Genomic DNA, 25,415 nt, shown 5'->3' with positions numbered 1-25,415 from the left:
TTTTTTTTTTTTTTTTTTTTTTTTTTAATTTTTTAAATTATTTTATTTATTTATTTATTTTATTTTAGAATGATAATTTTTTTTGAACCAGGGGTGAGAACCGGAGAAAGATTGAGAGAATACACTAGAGAGAGCGAAGAGAGCAAGAGGGCGAGAGTGTGGGAGAGGGTGGATTCAAAGAGAATACAAGGAAGGAAAGTAGGTTAATTTATTTCATTTGTAACGCGTGAAAAAAAAAAAAAACTTAAAACAGGGAAAAAAAAAAAGTTAGTGGTTGTGAGAAGTCAAGTGTTGGGATTCTATTTTCATGAACAAGCAGCTTAATGTGCACGGGCAGCCACAGTAAGCCTGCTAGAATCTCCCTGTGCCTCAGGCCATCTGTGAGCAGAATAGCAATTTTATTACTTTGTCATTAAACCAATTTCACAGCAGTATTGTTTGTTAATGAGCAGCCGCAAACGAGCGAAGATGTCACGTACTGGAATAGCAGCAAGATTTGTGACCCTGGCACTCCTCTATCTCATTCCCTCAACCTGTGCCTCATTCTTATTCTTCCTCCTTAACATCCTTACTGTCATCCTCACCGTCTCTCTGCCGTCCACCTCTTCCCCTCCATATACTCTCCACTGTAGAGGTCCTTGCCTCGTAAAGGGGGGAACTGCCAAAAGATAAAATGCAAAGTCTATACAGTCGAATCCCTGTTTATGAGCTTCCATTTGTCTTTGGAGCTCATTCGTATGGATGGTTTTCAGGATGTACAGTTCAAAAACCCCTTTAGAATTTCTTATTATTTAGCTCTTAATCTTTACGCAAGTCTTAATGACAGACACCCAAAAATAAAAAGCATATGACTATCAGGAACTTTTTGTTGTACTTCATAGTTGTTAAGTAGTATGACATTTAGATGAATCAATCAGTTTTTCATTGACTAATTTTAGTCTTTAAAGTACTATTACCAGCTTTCAACAATGTAGCTTTTTAGAATTTTAGAGATACACCAATCGGTTGGCCAGAGATCAAAATCAGATATTTTTTTTCCTGGGCTGGCTCTGATTACTGATGACCAGATGAAATGCTTAAAGAAATGAAATTGTAATTCCTTTTTAAGTTACTTTATTAAATAAATTGAGCAAGCTCAATTTAAACCTCATCAGCATCACTGGTGGATCTCCTGCCATTATTTTGATCAGGAGCAGAGGTGATGTCACACTGTGTGAGTGATGGAGATTCCCAAATGACTTTTCGTTTTGAACCTAATAAAATCGGGTATGAAATGATCAAACTGCAGAGCCAAGAAATGGCAAAGGAATCAAATGATAATGACCGAAGAGTGTATCCAACAGGTTTTCTTCCAACTCTTTTTGTACCTCTGACCAAATGTTTAAACATTTCACTGATACTTAAAACATCTGGCTTTGAGTCCTTCCCCCACAGTAACAGCTTCTACACTGAAGAACGCAATCTGTTAGATCTCATTTATGTTGCTTTCAGAGATCAGAAATAAGATGATCATCTCTAATTTTAGGCAATGATCAGGGCACTTATTAGTAAGGGTCTGCTTTTACAAAGAAAGCCACGCATTTTAGCTGCTGTGAATGTCCCTTTATGGCTCGTCACTTCGTTTTACTCTTGAGGTGAGTCTGAATGGGCTCCTGGTCATTTTGTGTTTTACGACCGAGGGAGAACCTGCGACGGAGAGTGAGAGAGAATTAAACAGAGGCCCCAGAGGATCAGACAACCTGACAGAGGAGATTTGGAATAATTAGTTTTATCTGCCGGGAGAGCTAGCCGGAGGACCTGCATGTCATCCACAGGCTGCTGCGCCTCTGCGGCGATGCGATGCCAGGATGCTGTGTATGTGTTTGGGAGGAGGGCGGGGTCGGAGACGCTAAGAAGGATAAAGTTGACCAGGTATAACAGGATGGCCTCGGGGTTCTGAGTGTATGTTCATGTGTGTTGGAACAGAAAAGGACAGGAGCTCCTTCTCCTGGCTGTGAGCTTCTTAAACTCTGTGAACCTTGATGAGGTATTTTCTCTCTGTCCAGGCATGCTCATTCTTTCACTCTTCTGTTTTTCTTTACCTCTTTCCTAGAGCACGTCACCTTCCCTTTTTACTCCAGTTGATTCACCGGCACCATGTTTTATCTTTGCTTTGTTTACGAGCTGTCACATTCAAAGAACCTCCAGCGACCTTGCTCCTACTCCTTTCAGTAAAAGTGAGTGTTTTGGGATATAAAATGGAAGAGAGTTGTAATCACATCCTTAACAACACTACGGTGTATCATTATTACCTGGTGTGTGTGTGCATGTGTATAATGTGTTTGTGTGTGTGTGTGAGTATGTTTTCCAAAGCTGTGATTCATGGCTCCAGTGCCCTCTGTGGCTTTGAAGTGTAGGCCAATAAGACTATCATGGAAGACTCTATAAATCAATATAGTCCTTTGTCGGTTCAAGCTGCTCTATCTCAGTTCAGGCCTGTTATAGATGAGGTATCAGTTATTCTGGGAATGACTATTGTCTGCTAATGGGGAACAATGGCAAAAGCTTAAGCCTTTAGAACAACATTAAAAAGCTGAGGAGGATACAAATAACAACAAATAGTTGTGGGAATATTTCACTGACACTCCTAAATGAACACCAGTGCAACCAGTTACATTTGGAAGTTACTTAAATAGAGTTAAAATTTTGGGGGTTTACTTCTGAAAGAAAAAATACATCTTATTGGGTTATACGTGACCTACGACCCTGAATACACCATGCACACAGTGCAAAATGGTGGTGGTCGCATCATGCTGCAGGGTATCTTTTCTTTAGCGCGGACTGGGGAGCTGGTAAGAGTCAATGTGGAGATCAACAGAATTAAACTGGGAGAAAACCGGGTTGGAAGCTTGAGACTGATTGAGAAGGGAAGTTTTCTTTTTTGATGTTCACAGAGGCTTAATCTGACTGAAGCAGTTCTGCTAGGAGAAGTAACCAAACATTTTCTGTCCCTCAATATACAAAGCTGGTATAAAAATTTCCAAAAAAAACTTTAAGTTGTACTTGTCGTAAAAATGATACAAAATTTGGCAAAGCTTATTGCAAGGCACTGTCAACAGAATGGGGGCCTAAATGTCTGCACATCTCTCCAGTCTCTGAGGCTGGAACACATGCATGTTTCCAGTTCATGTTTGTGGTGAGTTGCAGGCAGTGGCTGCAAGCATTAGCCAAAACTAGAACATGGGTTACAAAATGTAGAGTCACAGAATAAGGGATTTAAATTACCCAATTCTGTATCTCTTCCCAGTCTGGATGAATATTTACCCCCCCGCCCCCATCATAAGTGATGATGTTTCAATGTATTTGGTGCTGGGAATGCCTTTTATGCTCTTGTGCGCTCAGAGGTTCTCAGCTTTTAGCTCCCGCTCCCAAAAGAGAGACTACAAGGCTCCCCTCAGTATGCTCATGGGTGGAATAGAAAGAGATTTAAGAAAAAAAAGTTGTCAAAAACAATGTGAAATGCTGATTTCTATTTCTTATTTCCTTCACCGCTTGTTGCAGCTTGAAGCCTTCTGTATTTTGAGGTTGTTACTGGAGAATCGCACATGACAGTTCAGAGACTCAAATTCAAGGGCCATACACCGCAGTGAAGGCTGAACTGACTGAGCCTTTGTTGTATTTGTTTAAGGCTGTCACATGTGAAGCGGGCCGGTCAAAGCTGCACACAGCCTGTGGTGGAGCTGATCTGAGAGGCAGAGGGCTCGCTTCAGGCCACCAGGCACATCCCAGTCCCTGTGGTCTGCTCCACAGTGTCATCGCCGCTTCTGCCAGCAGTCCCCTCCACAAACAGCTATTTATATCACTAGCCTGCTGCTTGGCTTTTTAGCCCTAAACTCTGCTTCTGATCGTCCCGTCCCTTCTATGTGTGTGCGCGCGCGCGCGGGCATTTGTGTGTGTGTGCTGAGGCATATGTATGTCAAAGGAGTTATGTGCAACCGAAACGCCGATTAATTATTCAGTATGGGAAGTCAGAGGCAAGCTGCCTGCATTTAACTGATTGATGACTCTCGTGGTCACAAATAGGTGAATTCGGAAACTCAGACGTCTTTGAAATGTACGCGATGGAAACCCCTTGCGCCCTGGCAGGAAAGTAAAACGGTGGAGATTCTTTTTGGAAACACGTGCAAATGTGTGTATGTGTGTATGCACTGCAGAAGAACAGATTCTGCATTCAAACTTAAAAAAATAAAATTAAAAAAATAAGGAGCATCTTTACCTGCAGCCAGTTTAGCTCTCTACCGTTAGCTAATTCACTTTTAAATTCAGGAAAACAAACAGTTACAAATCCAAAAAGCGCATTTCATTCTGCACAAGGATAAGTGTTGCTGTTGGCGGGACTTTTCTTCTCTTTAAACTGAATCCATTGTAGTCGTAATGGAGAGAGGGAGCGAGAGAAAGATAGAGATGTTTGATGTGTACCAAAAGAAATAGATTGGCCTTATTTCCTGCCTGGCTGCTGAAATGCAGACACTTGTGTTGCCTAGACGATGCAGGCAATTGACACTCAATTTTGTTTGAAATATCACGCCTCTATCATGTCATTATCAGCCTCCCCTGGTAATCCACAAAGCCACCCTGTTTGATATCTGACAATAAGGGGGAGTCACGGAGTCACTGAATCTCTCACTCGATTACCAGGCACAGGGAGGAAAAAGAGGTTGAGAATAAAAGGGAGCATAAGATGACAGAGCAGGAGACAAAGAAAGGGGTGAATGAAATAAGAGATGGAAAGATAATGCAAGAGAGATGGAGAGGCTTAAAAAAAGCCACATACTTGTATGATAGCGGGGGGTGGAAGTGTCTGAAAATGGAGATTATAACTGCCCTCCTCACACAGGCGGACAGAGGTGGTATTGTGTGGGGCACGGGGAGGGAAGGGTGGAAAATGTGGGCAAGTGGGGTGGCACACTTCACAACTGAGAAAGTGAGGGGTTCTTGTAAAAACACCCACTTATCTGAAGAACGCTGATGGATAGCCTGGTGTAATGATAGTCTCTCTACTAGAGGTGTGTGTGTGTGTGAGAGAGAGAGAGAGAGAGAGACAGTTTGTGAGTAAGCCTTTTCTGGAGCTGCATGAAGGCAGGAAGCCCTCATCCACTCATGAGGTGAGAAACTGGCTCCTGAGGAGCGAACCTTACCTCCCAGCGCTGACAGCCTCTGTCATACTCCATGTGCTGCAGCCTATTACAGGGGGCTAATATTGACTTAGCCACACTCAGAAAACAACAACAACAAAAAACTACCAAGCTGTTTATACCATAGATTTAAGGCAGGCAGAAAATATTGCTTGCACACATGTATATACATTATTAGAGAGTTGCTTTAACAGAGTGGGTGTTCATTTGGAACTACTCTCCCAAAAAGTAAGATGGAGGTAAACTTTTCTTGTAACTTTCTTATCTAGCGGACAGTTCAAAAATTGGAAAGCGTATGGCACACTTGAAAATTTACTAAAACATGGCTTTCCACCTGATTTTAAAGACTTGGCAAGGAGGGCTGGAATCATAGAAGCAGTCAATAGATGCACAGTCACTCTGGAGGAGCTGCAATGATTCACAATAGAAAGTGAGGCAAGAAGGAAGCCATTGTTTAAAGAATGCTATAAGGAGTCCCACTTGCTGCTTGGCATGTCGCATGAGGATGACACACCAAATATGAGGTGCTGTGGTCAGATGACATCAAGGTTATTTGTTTAGGCCCATATGACTCTGGTGGGACTTGAACCCATAACCTTTGGATAACTTCATCCTGTCTAGGAGTCCAATGTGCTATCCATTGTGCCACAGAGCCCTTAGTTATTGTTGAGTTTCAGTACCGTGACAGACTTTCTTTTATTAGGTCAGTAGAATGAATGGAATTTCATAAATATGTGTGTGACAATTGAGGATTTTAATATATTTGAGAAAAGTGTAATGATATGCAATGATAGAACAGCAACACTGACCAGTTGATTTTTTTCCATCAAGGAATGAGAAACCATTTATACAGAGGTTGATAACAAGATAAGAGGAGCTACTGTGACTTTCAGTTTCAAATAAACACCACATTAACAAAATAAATACACTGCGGTTGTAATGATAAAAAAAATAAATAAAAAAAATCGAAAGGGTGTGAATACTTTTGGGAGCCACAGTATTAACGTAAAGAAATACTCTCTGGCAGAGGCACCGACCTCTGAAGAAAAGGAGGTTAATGTGAGAAAAAAAACAAAGGTCGGACGGGTAGAAAGAGGAAAAAAAGATGTGAGGCTATACTTCTTTCTTACATCAGAAAAACTGGTAGAGCTAGGGCAGGTTAGCCATGCTGGGTTGCTACAATAAGGCCTCTTTCATACAGGTGTGTTGACGCCTGGGGCAGACTTGGCCCCAGTCCATTCTATTCACCTTGGCTGATTTAAACAATAACTATCATATCTCTTAAAGGAAAAAGGAGGGTAAAGCGTCAAGCAGGAGATGCCTAAGAGCTGTGTCGAGGCCAAGAAAAACCCCCGCTGACATTGTCAGAGCTTGTTGGTGCTGTGGTGAGGAAAAAAAAAAGTATTTTCTTTCTTTTTTTTTTCTAAACCCCCTTCTCCATCATAACCCCCACATTTTTTTTTCCTCCTCTGCTTTCTCACCCTCCGCTTCTGCACTAGATTGAGAGTTTTTGTGCCGTAGGACAGAATGTGGTGAGGAGACAGAGGAACAAAGTGCTGCTGTGTGGAGCAGCAGCTGCTGCTTGCCGGATCAAAGGGGCAACAAGCGTGGTCTTCCTGGCCCGACACTTCTCTGGAGGTGTTTGACGGACAGTCAGCAGCTGGGGCCGCACAGCCCGCCCTGTAGGGGTCAGGCCGCTGGACTACAGGGCCCAGAGCTGACATGCCCTCTCTGGACAAGGGGAAGAGGGGAGACAGTGCTAGATGGGGAGGGCAAACAGCAGCAGGGATGTCTATGTTTATCTTGTTTTGTTGTCTTTCTCTCTGCTTTAAAAGACAGAGACAGTTTAGGGATTTCTCTTTAACTCATTCGTCGGTGCTAGCCTCGTTTTAGACTTAAACCGTCGGTAGCCCAGCAGCGCAATTCACACTGCAGCGCTCCAGCTCCGCGATGCAGAGGATCAGAGCTGGAAAGGGGAAAAGGAGCACAAGCGTGCCGCAGTGCTATTGATTTATTTTAATTAGCTCCTCGTTAAATCTTGTCAGTTTCCAACACAAATATATAATTCTTTGTCTGATTTTCCACTGGAGTCTTAATGACTCGTGCTCCCCGGGTTTCTGAGAGAAATGACTTGTGCAGCTCGACTGACGGAGCAATGCAAATGTTAGTCATATAGGGCTGAGGGTGGTGTTGGGGGAGGAGGGATGCCGCAAATGGGCGATGAATGGAGTAATAAAAAGGAAAAGAAAAACAGGTCAGTGAAAGTCCATGGAACAGAGGTGAAACAGTCCCCCTTTCAGAGGGAGACAAAAGATTGTGTGTGGGGTTGCGTGGGGGCGCTGTGGATGGGAGAAAGAGGGAAAGATAGACGGAGGTAAAACTATGTAAACACAGTGGTTGCCCCAAATTTAGTCCCTTTCTGACGTTTCCAAAAAAAAAAAAAAACTGCTCCTGCCTCATTCTGCTTCACATCTGCACTAAATCAAACATGGGGGTGAGGTAATGTTCACCCGACATACATCCAACGACTCCTGCTTTAGCTTAAAGCGGAGAGCGGGGAAGGAAAAAAAAAAAAAAAAAAAGAGGATACGATGAGTTTGAAGAAGCTTCCTTTTTCTGTTCCAGCGCTTCTCAAACTTTTTACGAGCAGTACCACCTCGGAAAAGTCTGATTTAAATGCCACCATTCTCAAAGATTTTAATGCAGTCATACTATTGGACCTGGATCTATTCAGTCCATAAAGATCCGTTTAAGTTAGAATTCAAAAAGGGGGGACAGCAGAGGCGTCTGTTTTTTTTCCCTCCAATCTAAAAATACAGTAATGACTGCCATGCTTATGAAACTTGTTGAACATTTAAAAAAAAAAAAAAACGTTTGTCTGCACTGTTCATCTCATTAAATTGTGTTCAAAGTGTGGCCCACAGACCATTTATGGCCCCCAGAAAGATTTTGTGGCTCCGCTATTCAAAGTTTTTACATATTTGGCCCATCAGTTCAGGCGGTTGATGTAGATTTTAACTGACAAATTTAAGCCTCCTTAAAGTGGAAAATGTTAAAGCATTAATATTTTATTAACCACATTTTATGTTGCTTCCATCAAAATTTCAAAGTAAATCAGGGCACAAACAACCTGTAACATTTACTCGAAAGCAGACTTTTTTGCGCCCGTTCATAAAGTTGCGAAAGCAATAATGACTCACGTCCTGTACTGGTTGCTGAGAGCAAACTAGAGATTTTGCTATACACCCCCCCAAAAAAACTGAGAAAATTGTTTTGTTTTTTTCTTTTGTTTTCTACAAAATTCAGACCACTAACCATTCCACCATTAAGTTATTTTTGAGCAGGTAAACAAACAAATGAAAATAAAGTTTAGTGTTTTTGATCAAATGTGTTTTTTTTTTTTTTTTTTTTTTTCAGGCATGCAAGTAACTTGAGCTTGAATTACAGTGTGCTATAACACACCAGCTCATTAAATCTTTTACACACACACACGCAAACACATCCCCACACACACGCACACACACTCACAGCACATAGTTCCTGGTTGACATTACTTTACTTCATAATGGTTATTCTAGAAATCTTCTCCATCGCCGTCCTCTTTCAGATAAAGTGAAACAAGGATAAATGTGAATGAAACCTTGATATTTTCCACTACTGTTGCTCAACATCCCAGTTAGTTCGCTCCTCTTTTCCACCTCAAACAATGGATCCCATTGATGACAACATTACTTCTGACTCTCACTAAAGGCAGGCCAAGAGCCTCCAGGGGTACATATACCTCAGCTTGAGAACCATGGATCTGTTCCAAATTGGAGAAGTGAAGCCTGCAAAGAGCTTCCTTTTGATTGTTTATGATAAATGTGGAGATCCTGCCATTTCAGCGTGGTGGAAATCCTACTGTATATGTAAACTGTTATGGAGATTTTGCTGGACCTTAAGAGCTGATTGTATCACTGGTGTTGACACTACGGTAGATCAGCGTCGAAGATGCAGTAGCCCCCAGTTTCTGACCAGACCATAATTAGTGTTTGCTTACACCTAACACACCCTCCTCATGGGGTTCATTTGCATGAGCTTCCTGGTCAAAGGACACAAAGTGATTGGCCGTTTTAATAAAAAGAAGAGATCAAACTGAATCCTTCCCTCTTCTGTTTCCAGTGAGCTGTAACTCAGTTGCAGGCAGTTTGGGATCTTTGTTTTGGGCTGAAGCGGAAGTATGGAAGCAATGAGCCTTAATAGGAACCAGAGGACAGTCGTGTTTGCAAGCAGTGATCATGGATTGAGCTCAGCACATTCTTGTACAGATTGTGTTGCATGTAATCTTCCTACAAGGGAGACAGAAAGGGGCCTTGGAGACTGACTGACTGACGAATGGAAACTTCGGCTGTCTTCCTTGGTTTTTGAGTTTAGAAAAATGGGCATGTTCTGGTCAGCCATACAGGCAATAAACTGTCAACATCCTTGTGTTGAAATTTCCAAGCCACAATCTCTTGGAAGTTCCGCGTAGGCGCGCTCAGTGTTTCTCTGCCTCATCCAGCGCTAGCTGTGGCTCGCTTTCCTTCTTTCATCACAAATTCGTCAAACGAGTGACCCCGCTCTTGATTGGCGGGGTTTCGTCTCCCTCCCTCGCGCTCTCGATCTCTCTGGCCGTGCTCCAGGCTAAGGTGGTTTGGCATGACAATTTTACAGCGCAGGAATGCTGACAAGACGACAGAGTTACCAGGTGTGGCTGCAAGTCAGTTAAGCAGAAACAAGGCCTCTCTGACTGCCTGAGATGAGGAAATAAGAAAGAAAAGGGCAAGCCCCGAGTCAGACAGACAGGTTTGCACTGATTACATCTTTAAACTTCCAGTAACCTTCCACAGAATGTGTCAGCCTTTGTCATCTTGTGGAGATTTTTCTTTCTGCATAGAATAAAAAATCTAAATCAGTACCATGGAAAAAAGTATTGAGATCTCGAGCTATTACACATTTTGTCCAGTTAAGACAACAGATTGTCTTCATTGTGTTTTATTAAAAGTTTATGTAATAAAACCAGGACAATGTCATGCTTGCTTGTGAAATGGGAAGAAAACTATTACTGAACTGAAAAGTGTTGTGTGCATTTGAATTCAGTTTGGTTTACTCTCTTATGTCCCTTAGTGAAATCCAGTGCAGCCAGCAGAAGTCGTCAAGTAGCAAATCAGAAAACTAGCAATGCACGTCACGTCACTATAAATCATAAAGAATCAAGATTCTCTTGTGTGACTTGTTGCCGATGTTTTCCGTCTTGTCTGATTGGACTTCGGCTGTTTTCAAGTAAAAGAAGTATAGGTTAAACGTTTTACTTTCTATATGAGCAAACCTGTTAGACAAGCCACAAAGTAGTGACTCAAAGGCATGAGCACAAATGCATTACACACTTTTTCAGATCTTTCTCTTTTGAAAAACAGCAAAAATATTTGAAAACTACGGATCACTTCCCTTCTGCTTAACGACCGTCTGCTGCTTCGTGTTGGCCTGTCCGAATAAAGCCCTCAGAAGCAGAAGTTTGCAGTTATAACGCGCCGAAATGTGAGAAAGGTCAAAGGGTACAAATACTTTTTGCAAGACGCTGTAAAACTGGAAGTCTTTAATTCTCCCATGTCAAAATACGCACTAACATACAAAGCCGGACAAGCTAGTTAGCAGATAAAAAGATTTCTGTGAAGCCCTCCACCTCCTCGTGTGAGAACAGATATTATTAACCAAGCATGCAGTGTTGATCCAGCCTTGTGGAGACCCTGTGCCAAGTGGACTCCCGCTGCCCTGGCTCCATCATTCATATCTGTCTGTTATTTTCCTCTGTGACTCACAAAGACACAACAGTCAGGGCCCAAAGCAAGCCTACCACTTCATATAATGGAGGAACCAGGTCCTCCGTCGTCAAGTGGAGATGCGTGCGTGCGTGTGTGTTTGTGCGCACGCATGTCTTGCACCGTTTAGGGGGCACGTCAGCTGGAAGAGCTACTGTGAGCCAGTTGGCAATATGCTGCGAAGAATGTGCTGACATGTGCGATACACACACCAGCTCGCGTTCACATGCACACTTGTCCACGTGCGCGCTCCTCCAGTTTTTTTGTTTTTTTTTTGATGTGCGACATGAAAATGTGTTCAAGGCTTATTGGCTGGACGACATTAGCTCCTTACATTAAACAGCGGTGGAGCTGCTGCTGGCCCCTCCTGCGGCGTTGTACACATTCTGAGCTGTATCCCGATGAATGACCTCCTTATGACCCCCTAACCCTGGCTTTAATTATTTGTTTGAAGACAGCATGGAGTTCCCATGCTGAGAGGTGCTCTGTGTACCCTCTGTGTGCATGTGTGCGTTGCCGCTCCTGCGCACTAACACTGAGCAGAGGCAGGCCGTAATAAGCCGGACCACCAGATGTAGATAATAAAACACGAGCTTTTAGGCTGGAGGTTTGAAGAGAGTTTTTTTCCCCCCTCGAGAGTCTCCTGTGTTCTGGTTAGCCTTCGGACACGCCGGTGGTGGCTGCGGTCGTGTCCGTGGTGGCTATATGTCGATTTCCAAGCGCGTACGTATGTTTTAGCAAGCGGTTTAGGAATTCTCGCTCCCTGTGGTCAACCTCTGTGAGTCTCTCGGGGCTCCGGGCTCATCCGTCTGAGTGTCCATCCAAGCTGACTGGCCCTCATCTCTAGAGGATTCTGTGTTGTTCTAAGCACACTCCATTAGCGGCTCACGGTTTGAGGGAAAACATTGTTATCAAGCCAGAGTCTGATAATCTCAATTGGCTTTACTCAGACTGATAAAAGGTGCTTTAAGGCCATGAGAGGGGGGCCTCGGTCATCCCCCCCCTACAGTCCCATCACTGCCTTCAGGGTACCTCATCGCCTGCTGGTTACTGTGGCAACCCTAAAACTAAGTCTTCGTAGCGTGATATGGTATTAGTTAGAGCTGGGAATACTGACAAAAATGAGACCCATATGAGAAGCTGACTTTGTGGGAAGTATTTGGATATCTGTTTGTCTTCACAGCGGTAAAGCGTTTTCTTGTTAAAAATTTCAATGAGAGCAAACATTGAAACCGTATTTCCTGTGTACTTTAGGTACAACATTTCCTGTAAGAATTTGGATAAACACAACATGAACAACACTTTTTTTTTTCCCCCCTTCAGAATATATAAGGAAAATTGAAAACGGCACTTTGATCCTACAGCTCCGCTCTCTCCGGAGAAAGTCCTCTGCAGTCACTGGAAATCATACGGTCAAATTCAGCACCTGGGTAGAACGTTCCTAATATTACGTGTTTATGGTTATGACCCAGAGTGGGTATGAATGCACATGGTTGTGATTTTCAGCCCCGTGGTGAACGTAGAAAGGGAGAAGGCAGGGCATATATTTTGGAACCGTGCTCAGCGCTTAAAGCAGGGACGGTGAGGTTAAGAATTATTGCTTGCTTTTCGAAGCTAGTTTTTCTTAGTTTTATTTTATTTGTGTAAAAGGGGAGAATGCAAATTATTTTACAGTTTGCGTAAATGTGCCAGAGTTCACTTTTTAGGCTTATCGCCGTTTGTAGTTTCTGTCTGTCTGGCTGATGGTGTAAAACAAGATGAAAACATTAAGTCACGGGATTTGTGTTGGAAAAATGTCTGATGACTAAAAGAGTGACAGAAGAAAAAAAATAACAAAAAAACATAGCTTATATCTAAGTTATTAATTTACACCAATGATGGTTAAGAATGAGATGCTATCGCTAAGTTTGTGTGATCTTACAGTTTTCTCTAGTTCCAGCTCTTATGATCATTTTAATGCAACATATTGTATGTTGACAAAATATCCAAGTTTCTCAGGATGTGCAGATGTTTAGTGCAGATGACTAAAAATGCTTCTTTAAAATACGCATCTGACTTTTTAATTACATTTTCTAAAGCTCATTTATCTAATATTTTTTGCATTGTAGTTTTTAATGGTAATGTTCAACTGTTAATACAGTTTTATCTTTGGGACATGATATTTATGTACGTCTGTGAAGCCACAGTATTTAGTTTCTTATGTGTCTGAAACTCATCAAACTGAACTTAATTCTCTTCCCAACCTTTGTTAAAAAAAGTAAGTTGGAAATTTGTTTTGCAGACCAAAATTTTTGTAGTCATCTACTTCCAACAGTCTCCTTCTTGCTTCTCTAAGTATATTTTCTGGCAACAGAAAATAACTTATAGCTTGCAAACATGTGTTACTAGAGAAGACGTTAAATTAAGAAAGATGCCTCCTACTATATGAACACTGTCTGGTTTTAATTTCTTCAGTTGTTTCTGACAGCACAGCTTACTTATGATTTATCTTTTGTTCTGTTGACAAACCTCCTCCGGCCTCAATTAAGTCCCCAATAATGCGAAGGAATCAAATGATTCCCAGTCTAACTGCGATTCACCTCCTTCACGTTTTTTTTTTTTTTTTCCTTTTCCTTATCCTCATATGGATGTGTTTCATCTTTTTTCTCTCGGGGGCCCACAGCACCCCTGTGTACCTGCACTCTGGATGCCCCCTGGCAAATGAGTGCCGCGTCTCTCTTTTCCCAGCCGTGCATTTTGTACATTTAACCATGTCACTTTGAGCCGGGCAGATTACAGCCGTTTAAGTTCATTGGAGAAGGTAAGGGCAGGTATCAGGGCTTCATGGGGGATTAGGAGCCCAAATTGGTTCCAGCTCTCCCTTCCTTCTAATGACCAGTTCTTTAGCCATATTGATGGTGCCGTGGGCCTGTATGTTAGAGGACGGACTTGAATCCCCCCCCCACCTCCTTCTCTCCCTCTCTCCTGCGTGTTTTTTTGAGCCAGCATGCTGGACAGCTCCAACGTGATCTGAAACTGTTGTTTAATGCCAAACACATGGTGTTACCTGCAAGGTTACGGCCAAGTTTTTTTTTTTTTTTTTTTTTGTTAGGTTTTTTGAAAGCACACGTGAAAAGAAAAAAAACGACATTGGAAAGGGGTCAACGTTTCGGGGAATGTCGAGAGCTGGCTCGGTTTTGGTGACCATGCACCCTGCTCTTGACGGAGCCCAAAGGCACGCCATTCGAAGTTAAAAAGGTTGCCCCTGGCTGGCACTTACCTCCCGATGACCTCTGGCTCCACGCTGGTAAAGCCACAGGAGCAAGGCCGGCCGGGAAGGCTTTGTGGAGCTGCACTTATTCGCTGCTGTGGTGGTGATAAAACTTCAGACAGCCTAATTGATGGGCTCACTGACATAACAATACCTCGTGAAAGCACGGAGTGGCCCATGCCTGGTCCTCATTTCTAGACAGCTGGAAGGGGAGCAGAACCCCCTACAATGCAGCCAGAGAGGGGGTCCCACCGAGGGGAACTGTTGCGGTGGGGGTAAAATGGTGGGACGCAATGAAAGGAACCATTTGTGTCCTGCAATTTGCTCACAAAGAAGCCGACGCACAGAAAAATAGCGTTTGGAGAGACCGGCATATACAATTCTGTAAGCTCTGCATGTGTAAAGTTGGTGTTTGCTGCACAGAGCTGGCTGAAGGTGTGATGGGGAGAGGGAGAGGGAGAAAGGGATGTGCCCAAGCCTCTGTGCCCAAGCTGCACTTAATACTTGAGGAATGTCTCCCCAGTGCCCATAGCAACCAAACGTAATCAAAAGCTTTATTAAAAGAGTGGGGAATAGATCATATGGAACATTAAAAGTATCCCTCACTGGGTTCCCAAGTCAGCACACAATTGCCCTATTGTTTGTTTCTGTTTTGTTGTGTGCGCCTCTCTCTCAAGGACTTTGTGGCTAATGTTGCCATTAAGTCATGCAAAACTGTTTGTCTTTGTGGAGGCCTGTGATGAATCTTCCTGAGTGTGAAAGAGGGGTTGATTTAATGTTTATTTCTTCTCTTTGTCCCCCATACCCTTCTTCTCCCTCTTTCTGCCAGGTTTATTAACGCCAGAAGAAGAATAGTACAACCCATGATCGACCAGTCAAATCGAGCAGGTAAAGAAAAAAAAAAAAAAAGCAGAACAATCCAGCCAATCTGCACGAAAGTGTTCTTAACCCTTGTTTCCCCTACATGAACACGTTCAAAAAAAAATCACGCCTTGAACCCAGATTTTTCAACATTGCACCCCTTCACCTATTAACTCTTTAAAAAAAAAAAAATTTCCGTTCACTCTGTTCATTCTCTTTTCCCTTCTTTTCAATGTGACGCTCTAAAATGTTGCAAGCCATTTGCTGATCTACTCTAATTGGACATTTCCCAGTCTTAGTGGATAGAGGGTTATATTAGCATTCTCTGCGAATTACTAATTGGACACAGGAGGAGAGCCGGAGACGCTAGCAGCAGCTTACGAGTTATCTCCCTTTTATAGTCTGTTTTGATTTGATTTAGGCTTGTTTTTTCTTTATTTATTTTGCCTGGGGTTAAGTAGGTTTACATACTCTCACTTTCTGCACTAGTTTTATGTTCCACTTCCTCTGCAACCACTCTTCGGAATTATGTATTTAAGCATTAAGAAATCCTCTTAACTGTGAAAGCGTAACGTTTTAGTAGGAGAAAGAAGAGCTTGAGTTAAAAAAAAAATGCCAATACAGACACATGTGACATCTATACATATGCATTGTTACATTTCTTTAAATATTAATGCCACAAACCATACACAATACCTGAAAATTCAACAAATATTTAAGACTGGGCCTAACAAAGAGAATAAGCAGCACGAGCTACTTGTGTGAGAATGGCCCAGTCAAAGACCAGTTTGACTCAGTTTCAGCTATTTTGGAAAGAGAAGTTGGTTGAAAAAATTCACTCAGTAAACCAGCAAATCTGGTAGTGATAAACCTTTAAAGACTTGCATCTTGAATTGACAGCAATGAATGGCGGCTAAACAAGTTATTGTCTTGGAGGGGGCGGGGGGTGAAATTAATTCTAGATCTTTATTAGTGAATCGTTTTGAAAGCAATGTATTATTTTCCTTTAACTTCAAAATGATGTGCTGCTTTGTGTTGGTCTATCACTTAAAATTTCCAATAAAATAAATGAATGTTTGCTGTTTCAATGAGACAAAATAGGAAAAAAGTTGAAGGAGTCTGAATACTTTCACCAAGGGACTTAGAGGATGCAGCCAATCATAACCAAATCCAGACACAACTGAGCTAACTGACGATTACTGCTGAGCTCTGTGGGCTCAGATAAATCATTCACACCAGGGGATAATGACACATCCTTACAGGTCAAACAAGTTCAGTGGAATTGCATCTCTTGTTTGTTAGAAAAGAAGCACATGCTATAAAAAGCACATGGCTTATTTTGTCCCTCACAGCAACAACTCCTCTCATCCTGTCAAACTGCACGTCCTCTCCTCTCGCTTTTAGAACAATGTATCTTCCCTGCGCATGGTTTTCAGTGACACTGACAGCATGTACGAACAAGTGTGTGTGTGCTTGCATGCATAAGGACCCACTGTATGCGTGTTTGCATGCCACGCGTCAGTCAATGCAGTCCACAAACGCGAGCATAATGTCTTACAGTATGTTTGGGCTGGAGCTGAGACAATTGCTGATTGTCTGGTGTGTTCTCTTTTCTTCTCCCCCCCCCCCGGCCCCCACTCCCTTTTTTCATGTCCACGTTTTGACTACAATCAGGTTTTCTTCTTGATCCTTCAGTGAGCCAAGGAGCAGCGTACAGTCCAGAGGGCCAGCCAATGGGCAGCTTCGTGCTGGATGGTCAGCAACACATGGGAATCCGACCAGCTGGTAAATGCATCATCATATGTCTTTTTTTTTATTCATTTTTTTTTTTATCTCTCCTTCCAACACCCCTGCTTTACCGACCATTAGTTTCACTCTTGGCTGTTTTGCGAAGCTGAAGCTCACTGATGTGACTCACTGAGATGTAGTCAAGTCAGTCTAGGAAAAGTCCTCACAACTAACCACATTAACCACAATGACAACGTTTATTCTTTTTACAAGTCCACTTCCTTGCATGAGAAAAAAAACATCCTTGGAAGTAACCACAGTTAAATCTAAGATGCAAAGCAACATGCACAGTGCCTTTAAAAAGTATCATCATCATCAAAACAATAAATGTTTTTTTGTTTTTTTTACATTGATATGTTGCATTTTCATTCAAGTTTTATGTGATCAACACAGAATAGTGCATAAGTGTGATGTGGAAGGAAAGTGATATGTGATTTTTGACATTTTATACAAATTATATCTGAAAGGTGCGGTGTGTCTCGTAGTCACTCTGATTCAACTGACTAAAACCCATTGGCAGCGTTGTCTCCAGAATTCCCCTAACTTCTTAAATAGAAATTAACACTGTACATCACCATAAACACACCAGTACCATTGTAAAACATGGTGGTGGTGGTGGCAGCATCATACTGTGTTAATTAACAATTATCATGATGGAGTTGGTTTTAGGAGTTATAAAGATCCATAATTCAAGTGGTAAAATTGTTACCAAGAAAATGTTTTTCTTTAATAGAAACAGCAAAACGTGTTGATTTGAAGATGGATGGGACTATTTGTCAAAGACAAGCAGATATTTCAGTCTTTAGACATATAAAGTATTTTAAAACATTTCCTATAAGACTTGTAGCTGTAATTGCATCAAAAGATACCCAAATACAGTTGTATGAAGCACATTTTAGATATTTATTTGTAAAGAAATTTAAAAACTTTGTGTTGGTCTATTGTTAAAAATACCCCTAAAAATACATCCAGGGTTGTAATATCAATGTGAAAATAAATGCACAATGAATTCTTTTTCAAGGCACTGTCAGCACTCTCGCACTCTTCCACCTCTGCTTCATCATTTCCATCTTAAGCTAACCGACTTCTTCCCATCTATCAATGGGTCTTCTTCAGTCTTTCTGTGATTCAAACTCCTGCTGATCCCTTTGTTTCTGGCATTTATCTCTTCTCTCTAGGGCCTATGAGTGGAATGGGGATGAATATGGGCATGGATGGGCAATGGCACTACATGTAACCTCCATCTTGTAACGCAAAGAAAAAGGGGGAAGTAAGTACTGGGAATTTCTTTGTTACATGTTTTACTGTTTTGTCAGGGGTGGGGGGGTGCGAGTCAGGGTCAGATGTTCCTCAGAATTCCTTTCCAGCTGACCAGCACGTTGTCTTTTTTTTAACGGCAAGTTTTCATCCCCAGCAACAGTTCTCGGCTAAATGTTTTAGCGACATGCTTTGAGTGTCGAAGTGGGAGGGCAGAGGATGAATTGGAGACTTGTGGAAAAAAAGTGGGAGTTGTCCTGGGATGGCGAAGACCCCGACTTGTAGACGCCAGACAACAGGGGACAACAACAGGATAAATAAAAGGGAGGCGGGGGGGAACAACCTGGCATGGCATCCACAAATTTATTTATCACAATAGCGCCATCGCTCTCCTCGTCGTGGACAGCCAATGCAAATGTTGGACATTTAGGGAAAAAATAACATCTCCTGGGGAAGGGGCTGACAGGGGGAAATTAAGCAGGCTCCAGTGAAGCGATAAAGAAGGAGAAGTGAAACTGTCCTCCGAGTGACATAAATCTGTCTGGGGAAGGATTGATGCCCAAATTATCTTATATGCAAAGACGGGAACACGGCAGTACATTATGGTCCCTGAGCTAGATATACGGGCTGTGGGTGACATGGTCGATCCTTCAATGGGGATTTGCTTTGAGATGCGTATTGGTAGGAATGAGCATGTGAGAGGGGCGCGCGGGGGGGGGCGCTGTGTGTTTTGATTATTTTTTACTGGAGGGAGACAATTTCACGGGGGCACTGTAGGGGCCAGCAGTGACAAGCCTGACCTGGGACTCTAAGACACAAGACACTGAGATAAATTCAAATGGTTATTCATACAAGAATCCATTCTGTATCCAAAAGAAGGGAGATCTGTAGCACACGCATACAGAAACAGGCTGTCTGTGCGACTGGTTGCACACACCCGACACAGCTACAGTTGGGAAAATAAGTATTGAACATGCCAATGTTTTTCTCAGTAAATGTTTTTTTTTCTAGTGGGTCCATAGAGATTTAATTCAAACCAGATGTCAGTTACAACCCAATTAATCCACACATAAAAGGAAACAAAACAAAACAGTCTATAAAGGGTGTGTTATAAAGCGGAATGGCACAAGGAAAAGTATAGAACATGCTTACTAAAATGTGTTAAATGCAGAATAGAAAGGCCATTTTTTGGGCATGAGAAATTCGCGACAGCAAGTTTTCTGCATGCAGGAACTAGCTGCATGCGTTACTCAGATGTGATGCTGACCCATTCTTCCGCCCAGTCTTGGAGATTCTGGGGATCCCTTCTATGCGTTCTGGTTCTACAGTTCTTTCAATCAGATTCAAGTCGAATTAACTACTGGGTCATTTTAGGAGCTTCATTTTCTTTCTCTAAAACCACTTGAGAGTTTTCTTGGCTGCATGTTTGGGATCGCAGTCTTGCTGAAAGATCCACTTTTTCATCTTCAGATTCCTATCTGTCAAGCCGATCTGCCGAAAGGCAATCTTACACCATATTTTTGAGATAATATCCACTACGATTCCTCCAAACTTGGGATTCACGATAACATCATAAGAGTTCACTGTCGACATCATCTGACCAGACTGTATCTTCCCAGTACTACACTGGTTTTCTACAACAAACGTCTCCTGAGCTTCAAACATGCTTTTTCTTCATCAGTGGAGTCAGATGTTGTGAGCATGTGCCGAGGCTGTGATGGTCCTCTGATGGAAATCTTAAGGAGAGAATCTGGCCATACCCGGCTTATTTTGAAATGTTTTTTCCTTTTATCGATTCTGGCTAAAATCCTGTTCACTGGAACATTAAAAAGTTTAGAGAGATATCTGTTAAGCATGTAATAAGAAGTAATAAAGCTTGAAAGGTCTTGAGAGAGCTCTGTTGTTTTTACCCATGCTTCTTATATGATATCTCAGTAATAAGAGACCCGTTTAGGGTGGCATTAATGAATCTGGTATTAACTAGCATCAATAGGGATAATTGCTTTCTGAATATTGACAATTTCAGATGACCTCTTGGGTTTCGTCAAAGTTTTTTCTTTTTTTTCCTTCATTCAAATAATTTTTCTTTTGGCATTGCATTTTAATACATACAGCTTGATTAATGACTATTTGTTTTGATTTTAAATTGCATTGGGAATACTTGCGTTTACCCATCTCCATTACAGATAACCTTAACGTATTTAATACTTTTTTTGCCCCCCCCCCCCCCCACCACCATAAATGCCATACTGCTGCGGTGCTGGCATTTGAAAAATCAAGACTTATCACATCCTAAAGGAAGCACGGCAGAGCAGATTTTATTTAACACCCAAACTCCCTTGCTCAATGGGGCACAATATAATAACACTTACCTTGATTAAAAGAATCCTTTATATGTAAATGCAGACTGGATTTTCCAAAGGGTCACAGCAGCAATTCTTCCGACAGAGATCATTTCACCCCTCCGGTGCCGGCTTTCTTTCTGTCTTCAGAACGACGTTCGGTCTCATCCCCTCCTGTCTCCGCTAATGGCGCCTGTAAAGAAAAAAAATAAAAAATCAGGAAGCAATGTTCCCTAAAACAGTCACACAGAGACAACATTTGCTCAGGTTGACTAATTCTTAATATACGTCTATATAATTTTGAGACGATTTAATTACGTAACATATTTTATGCTTCATGAACAATTACATTAATAGCTTAATACAGAGGAATATTACCCTCTCTTGATTTGATTACACAGCCACACAATATGGTATATTTGGTACTTAATTATGGCCAGCCATTGAGCAGGACTACTGTGCCATAACAGAAATGCAAAGCCTATTCAGGAGGCAGGCATGCAGAGATGGCAGGACAGGGGCTCAGTCTGTTCCTCAGTTATTGTCTTCAGATGGTTTTACCACTCTTGTTAATAAACAGGGGGGGTAGAGGAGGGGGCTTTCGGATCTACTTAATGAAATGACAGCAGCTTACAAGAGAAGAGATTACCAGTTTACAGTGTCAAAAAACATCTGCTGGGCCTTTTAACAGGAGCTGCTCTGGGTTATATGGAGGCCGGGGGCACCCATCATGCCCTCCCACCCTGAATGTTTTATTTATTTTACGACCCAAGTAGTGAGATTTTAAAACGATAGATGGCACAGGTTTCAACCGATGAGACCGGCTATCAGTCGGTCGGGGCCCTCTCCTCTTCCTGCCTCCACTGGGGGCCTTCCAGTGTCACTTCTTAATTGTAGTGTACCAAGGTGGAGGAATGCAGGGAGCAAAGCATGCCCGGTGACCTTACAGTGACCTCTCCTCTCCTATTACGGCTTCATTCCCCCTGGGGTTCACATTACAAAGCAGGGCCAGCCCAGACCCAGTCCCACCCCAAAAAGGCCCCCTGGCTTCACAGAGGCCTCCCGCTCGCCCGCCTCTCCCCGCAGGTTCTTGTCCTCCGGACCATCAGCGCTCTCACACTCTATACAGTCCCAGACTCCAGGAGATGCAACCACCCCCCCGCACCCCCTCCAGCACATCTTCCTCTTTTCTTTCTGATTACAACAAACAGTCGGATGAAAAGCCAAACAGCGGCTCTGCTGAGCCAGCTCTGTGTCCTGGGTGCTGTCACAGCGAGAGAGATGCCAGCATGCTGAGGTCTCCACACATATGAAGTGGAGACCATCTTAGGGGACATCACCATATCCACCTCCTTCTCCCTTTCATTCTCTGCCTGCTTCCTTTTTTATCTTTGTTACTTTGTCTCGCTGCCACTTCCTGCTCTTGCTGTTCTTCCAAGCCCGCACTCCACACCTCCACGGCACGTTGCAAAAGTATTCACGCCCCTTCAATCTTTTTGTATTACACCCACAAACTTCAATGGCCTTTTTGAACGCATGCCAACTCAAAGTAGCGCACGGCTGTGGAGTGACGGAGGAACGCATGATTTTCTTCGTTTCTTTCTTTTTTTTTTCATGATGAAAATTGTGGCTTAACATTTGTATTAAATCTCATTTGCTTGGATACTCTTAAATGAAATCCACCATTTAGTGTCAGGATAAAAACGGATTTTCTGTAAACACATTTAGAGATTTGTTCGATAACATTAGAGGATCACGCGACAAAAAATGAAGAGCGATTGAAAATGACCAAAACAAGGCAGCCTACATGGTAACTGTGGAGAAGCTGCAGAGATCTTAGACGTCTGTTAAGCGGATCCAAAAAATTTTGCAATCCACAAAACTTCCCTTAATAGAAAGCTGTTATTGAAAGAACACCAAAAATCTTGAGTCTTTTACAGTCTCTAGCGGGTTTTTCTTGAACTCTTTTTCTATTGACAGCTTCCCCACACCATAATGCTGCCGCTGCGATTTTACATCATGGGAATAGTGCAAATGGTGTCATTTTAATTCCACAACCACAACCCCGGGCTTATTTTGCATTGACCTCAGGCAAACAATCAGAATAAAAATATGAATCTAGAAAAAAAGGTTCAAGTGGTATGAACACTTCTCCAAGGAATCGTTGGCCTAAAAACTCACCATTTCAACAGACAAAACGAGGCCTGACGTTCACGGTTTCGCTGATACAACTTCCTGAGCCCTGAATTATTTAGCGTCTTCTTTAAGGGATTTCAGAGTAAATATGTACTCGCAGAGACGTGTCCCCGGAGGAAATTGCTACTAAATTCAGCCAGGGAATTGACTGTTCCACTAGTAAAAAGTATTAGCACTTCTCCACATCAATACCCCTGCTCGGCTTTCCTCACATCCTCCAGGACCGCCGCTGTCTGTGGATGACTGAGGATCGCTTTCCAACCTGAGACCAGACCACAACGCTATTGGGCATTGTAAACCACTCACCATGGACTAAAATAGCCCGGCGCAATAATGTCTCTCTTTACATGCGGAGGCTAAAAGCTCTGTAGTCGCACACGCAATGTCATAAAGTCTGCTAAGCTCTCTGTTGGCAAAGTTGAGGTTAAATTGAATTAAGGCCTGTTAATGGAGAAGGAGCGTGTCAAAGCTGCAGTTTTATTGACTCCATGAATACATTTCTCTCCCTCTGTGTTTCCCTCAGGTCTGCCAGTCATGCCAGGGGAGTACGTACCTCAGAGCAGTCCTATGGGCATGAGCATGGGCCCACCCACCTACTCCAACCCTCATCAGATGCCTTCTCACCCGTCGCAGCTCAGACCCAGACCACCACCTCGCCATGCGTACCTTACCGATCATCCCCACCCTCCCCACACCATGCTGATGCGCGGAGGACCCTCGTTGCACCCAGGAATGACCATGTCTGCACAGAGACCCCCTTTGCTCTCACCCATTGACCCCAGTACTGGAGGATATGGCCTGGACATCCACGCCCAATAGTAAAGGGACGAAAACAGCAGCTACGACAAGAAACACTTCCAAAAATAAGTAAAAAAAAAAAAAGGAGAGAAAAAGAAGAAAGCAGCCCCACTATAAATCCTATTTTGAGACTATTTTTAAGAATAAAAGTGAACCCTTTTGACCAGAATTTGACACTAAAGAAGCAGAATTCCAGACGAGCTGTGATTCTTTTTTTTTTTTTAAAATATTGTCAATTTTGTTACTTTCATCCAAAAAAAAAAAAAAAAAAAAAAAAAAAAAAAAGATGGAGGACCAAGCTGACAAGAACACTTTGTAAAGTCTTGGGCTTTTGGTAAAGATAAACGCGAAATGTTTTGACATATAAAAAAGTAAAAAGCAAAAAAAGCAAAAAACAACAAAAAAAAACGTGCGATGAACGGACAGACGCACGTGACGGAAAACACACACAGACACACTCTTTTTGGCACATGCCATGACACACATATTTTCATGTGACACGCTCTTTCAAAAATGAGAATAATATCAACCCCACAGAAGTTGAATAAAAACAAGAAAAAGAGAAAGAAGCAGAAAGACTCCAAGAGTTATAACTACTGTAGTATAAAAAGTATAGATAAATAAGTTAAAACTTGTGCATTTTTTTTTGTTTTGTTTTGTTGATCACATGTTTTACGTTGCGCTAGTTTTAGAATTAAAGGTTAACCTTTTTCTCTCTTTCACACTGTGTGTGCTCCTTCCTGGAGAAGAAACTCTCTCGCAGCACAACACTAAACATGGAAAAAAAAAGAGGAAAAAAAAAAACAAGAAGAAGATGGAACATCTCAACAAAGCTTCAAACCACAGAGGGGCAATCAGGTCCTGCCACCCCTTCCCCTAAGAACAAGGCATGATGGGAAAAGGCTGCTAAAGGATTCAGTTTGAACATTTGTCATGCCCCTCTCTCTTTTTTTTTTTTTCTTTTGGTTCATGGATGAATGTTTGCCCTGTAGGTTTTAAAGGAGAAAAAGGTTCGTTGTTTGACTTGCCCAAGCACTGGATTGTGTTGGTTTTTGTACATTTTTTTTTCCAACTTTTTTTTTGTTTTTTTTTTTGTACCCTGGACTCTCATTGGTTAAGAGCCTTTGGAAGGGAGCTTGAGAGCAACACTCTGCAGCGCTTCTTCACGTGCCGGATTGACACAATTTTGCCATAAGGACAATAACTGACACAGATGTTGATTCTGTGGCACTGGAGAAGCATTTGATGGTTGATGCACCAAAAAAACATAAGCGGAAAAATAGAAAAAAAAGAAAAAAAAAACAACACTTAAATTATGAACTCAATGCTTTTGGGAGGAAAAAAAAAAGCGGAGAGAATATTGTAACAAACTTCGTACAGAGTTCAGTCTATTAATTGTTTCATGTTAGATATTCTATGTGTTTACCTCAATTGAAAAAGAATGTTTTTGCTAGTTTCAGATCTGCTGTGGCATTGATATTGTATGTCCATGAATTCCTTCCTTTTTCAGCACGTGTTCCTCACTAGATGATAAGATGCCGTCTCCCTTAAGCTTTGTCAGAAATACATTAAATACTTGTATGAGGACTGTGACGTAATGTTTAAAAGGTGTTCAGTCACAAATGCTGTAATAAATATTTCATTTTTTGGATTTTTGTTAGATTTTTTTGTGTTATTAACTTTGTTGCATACAAAGTCGTAATTGACCCTCCCCCCCCTTCCACACTCCTACATTTTAACAGAGCTCAGCTTGGTTGGTTACTTATTGTTGGGGTATATTGTTGCATGTTAAATTTATTTTTGCACATGGTTATAAAAATACATCACTTTCTCACTTTGTTCCTGCGCTCTTCTTGCAATAGAATGGCTCCTCTTAAAATGACAAAAACAAATTGTGGCGGAGGCCCATCTT

General features: G+C 42.1%; 1 protein-coding gene, 1 long non-coding RNA gene and 1 other non-coding gene across 8 annotated transcripts in view; 1 reads left to right on the top strand and 2 right to left on the bottom strand.

Annotated features, from left to right (window-relative positions):
• Positions 1-23,221, bottom strand: part of LOC108165837 (uncharacterized) — an 86,225-nt gene extending 63,004 nt beyond the window's left edge. Inside the window, exon 1 of the long non-coding RNA XR_001776152.1 lies at positions 20,540-23,221. This is a non-coding gene — a long non-coding RNA (uncharacterized LOC108165837). The remainder of the gene's footprint in view (positions 1-20,539) is intronic.
• The window catches only part of meis2a (Meis homeobox 2a), a 98,586-nt gene extending 73,423 nt beyond the window's left edge, over positions 1-25,163 (top strand). For 3 of the 6 annotated variants that reach the window (XM_008399801.2, XM_008399799.2, XM_008399800.2), the window contains 3 exons: positions 15,091-15,149; positions 16,797-16,907; positions 18,089-18,167. In XM_008399801.2, the coding sequence (XP_008398023.1) occupies positions 15,091-15,149; positions 16,797-16,907; positions 18,089-18,147 (229 nt within the window). In that variant the 3' untranslated portion in view covers positions 18,148-18,167. Of the gene's footprint in view, positions 1-15,090; positions 15,150-16,796; positions 16,908-18,088; positions 18,168-23,228 lie in introns of those variants that run through there. The other 3 variants (XM_008399802.2, XM_008399803.2, XM_008399805.2) reach the window with 2 other exon arrangements.
• Positions 5,743-5,829, bottom strand: trnar-ccu (transfer RNA arginine (anticodon CCU)). Its single transcript is given in 2 exon segments — positions 5,743-5,778; positions 5,793-5,829. It is a non-coding gene; the product is annotated as a tRNA-Arg (tRNA).
• Positions 25,164-25,415: the final 252 nt, after the last annotated feature.

Source organism: Poecilia reticulata, linkage group LG22, assembly GCF_000633615.1.
Source record: "Poecilia reticulata strain Guanapo linkage group LG22, Guppy_female_1.0+MT, whole genome shotgun sequence".
Classification (NCBI taxonomy): Eukaryota; Metazoa; Chordata; class Actinopteri; order Cyprinodontiformes; family Poeciliidae; genus Poecilia; species Poecilia reticulata.
The sequence above is the reverse complement of the archived record's forward strand: the minus strand, read 5'-3'. Positions and strand labels throughout refer to the sequence as shown.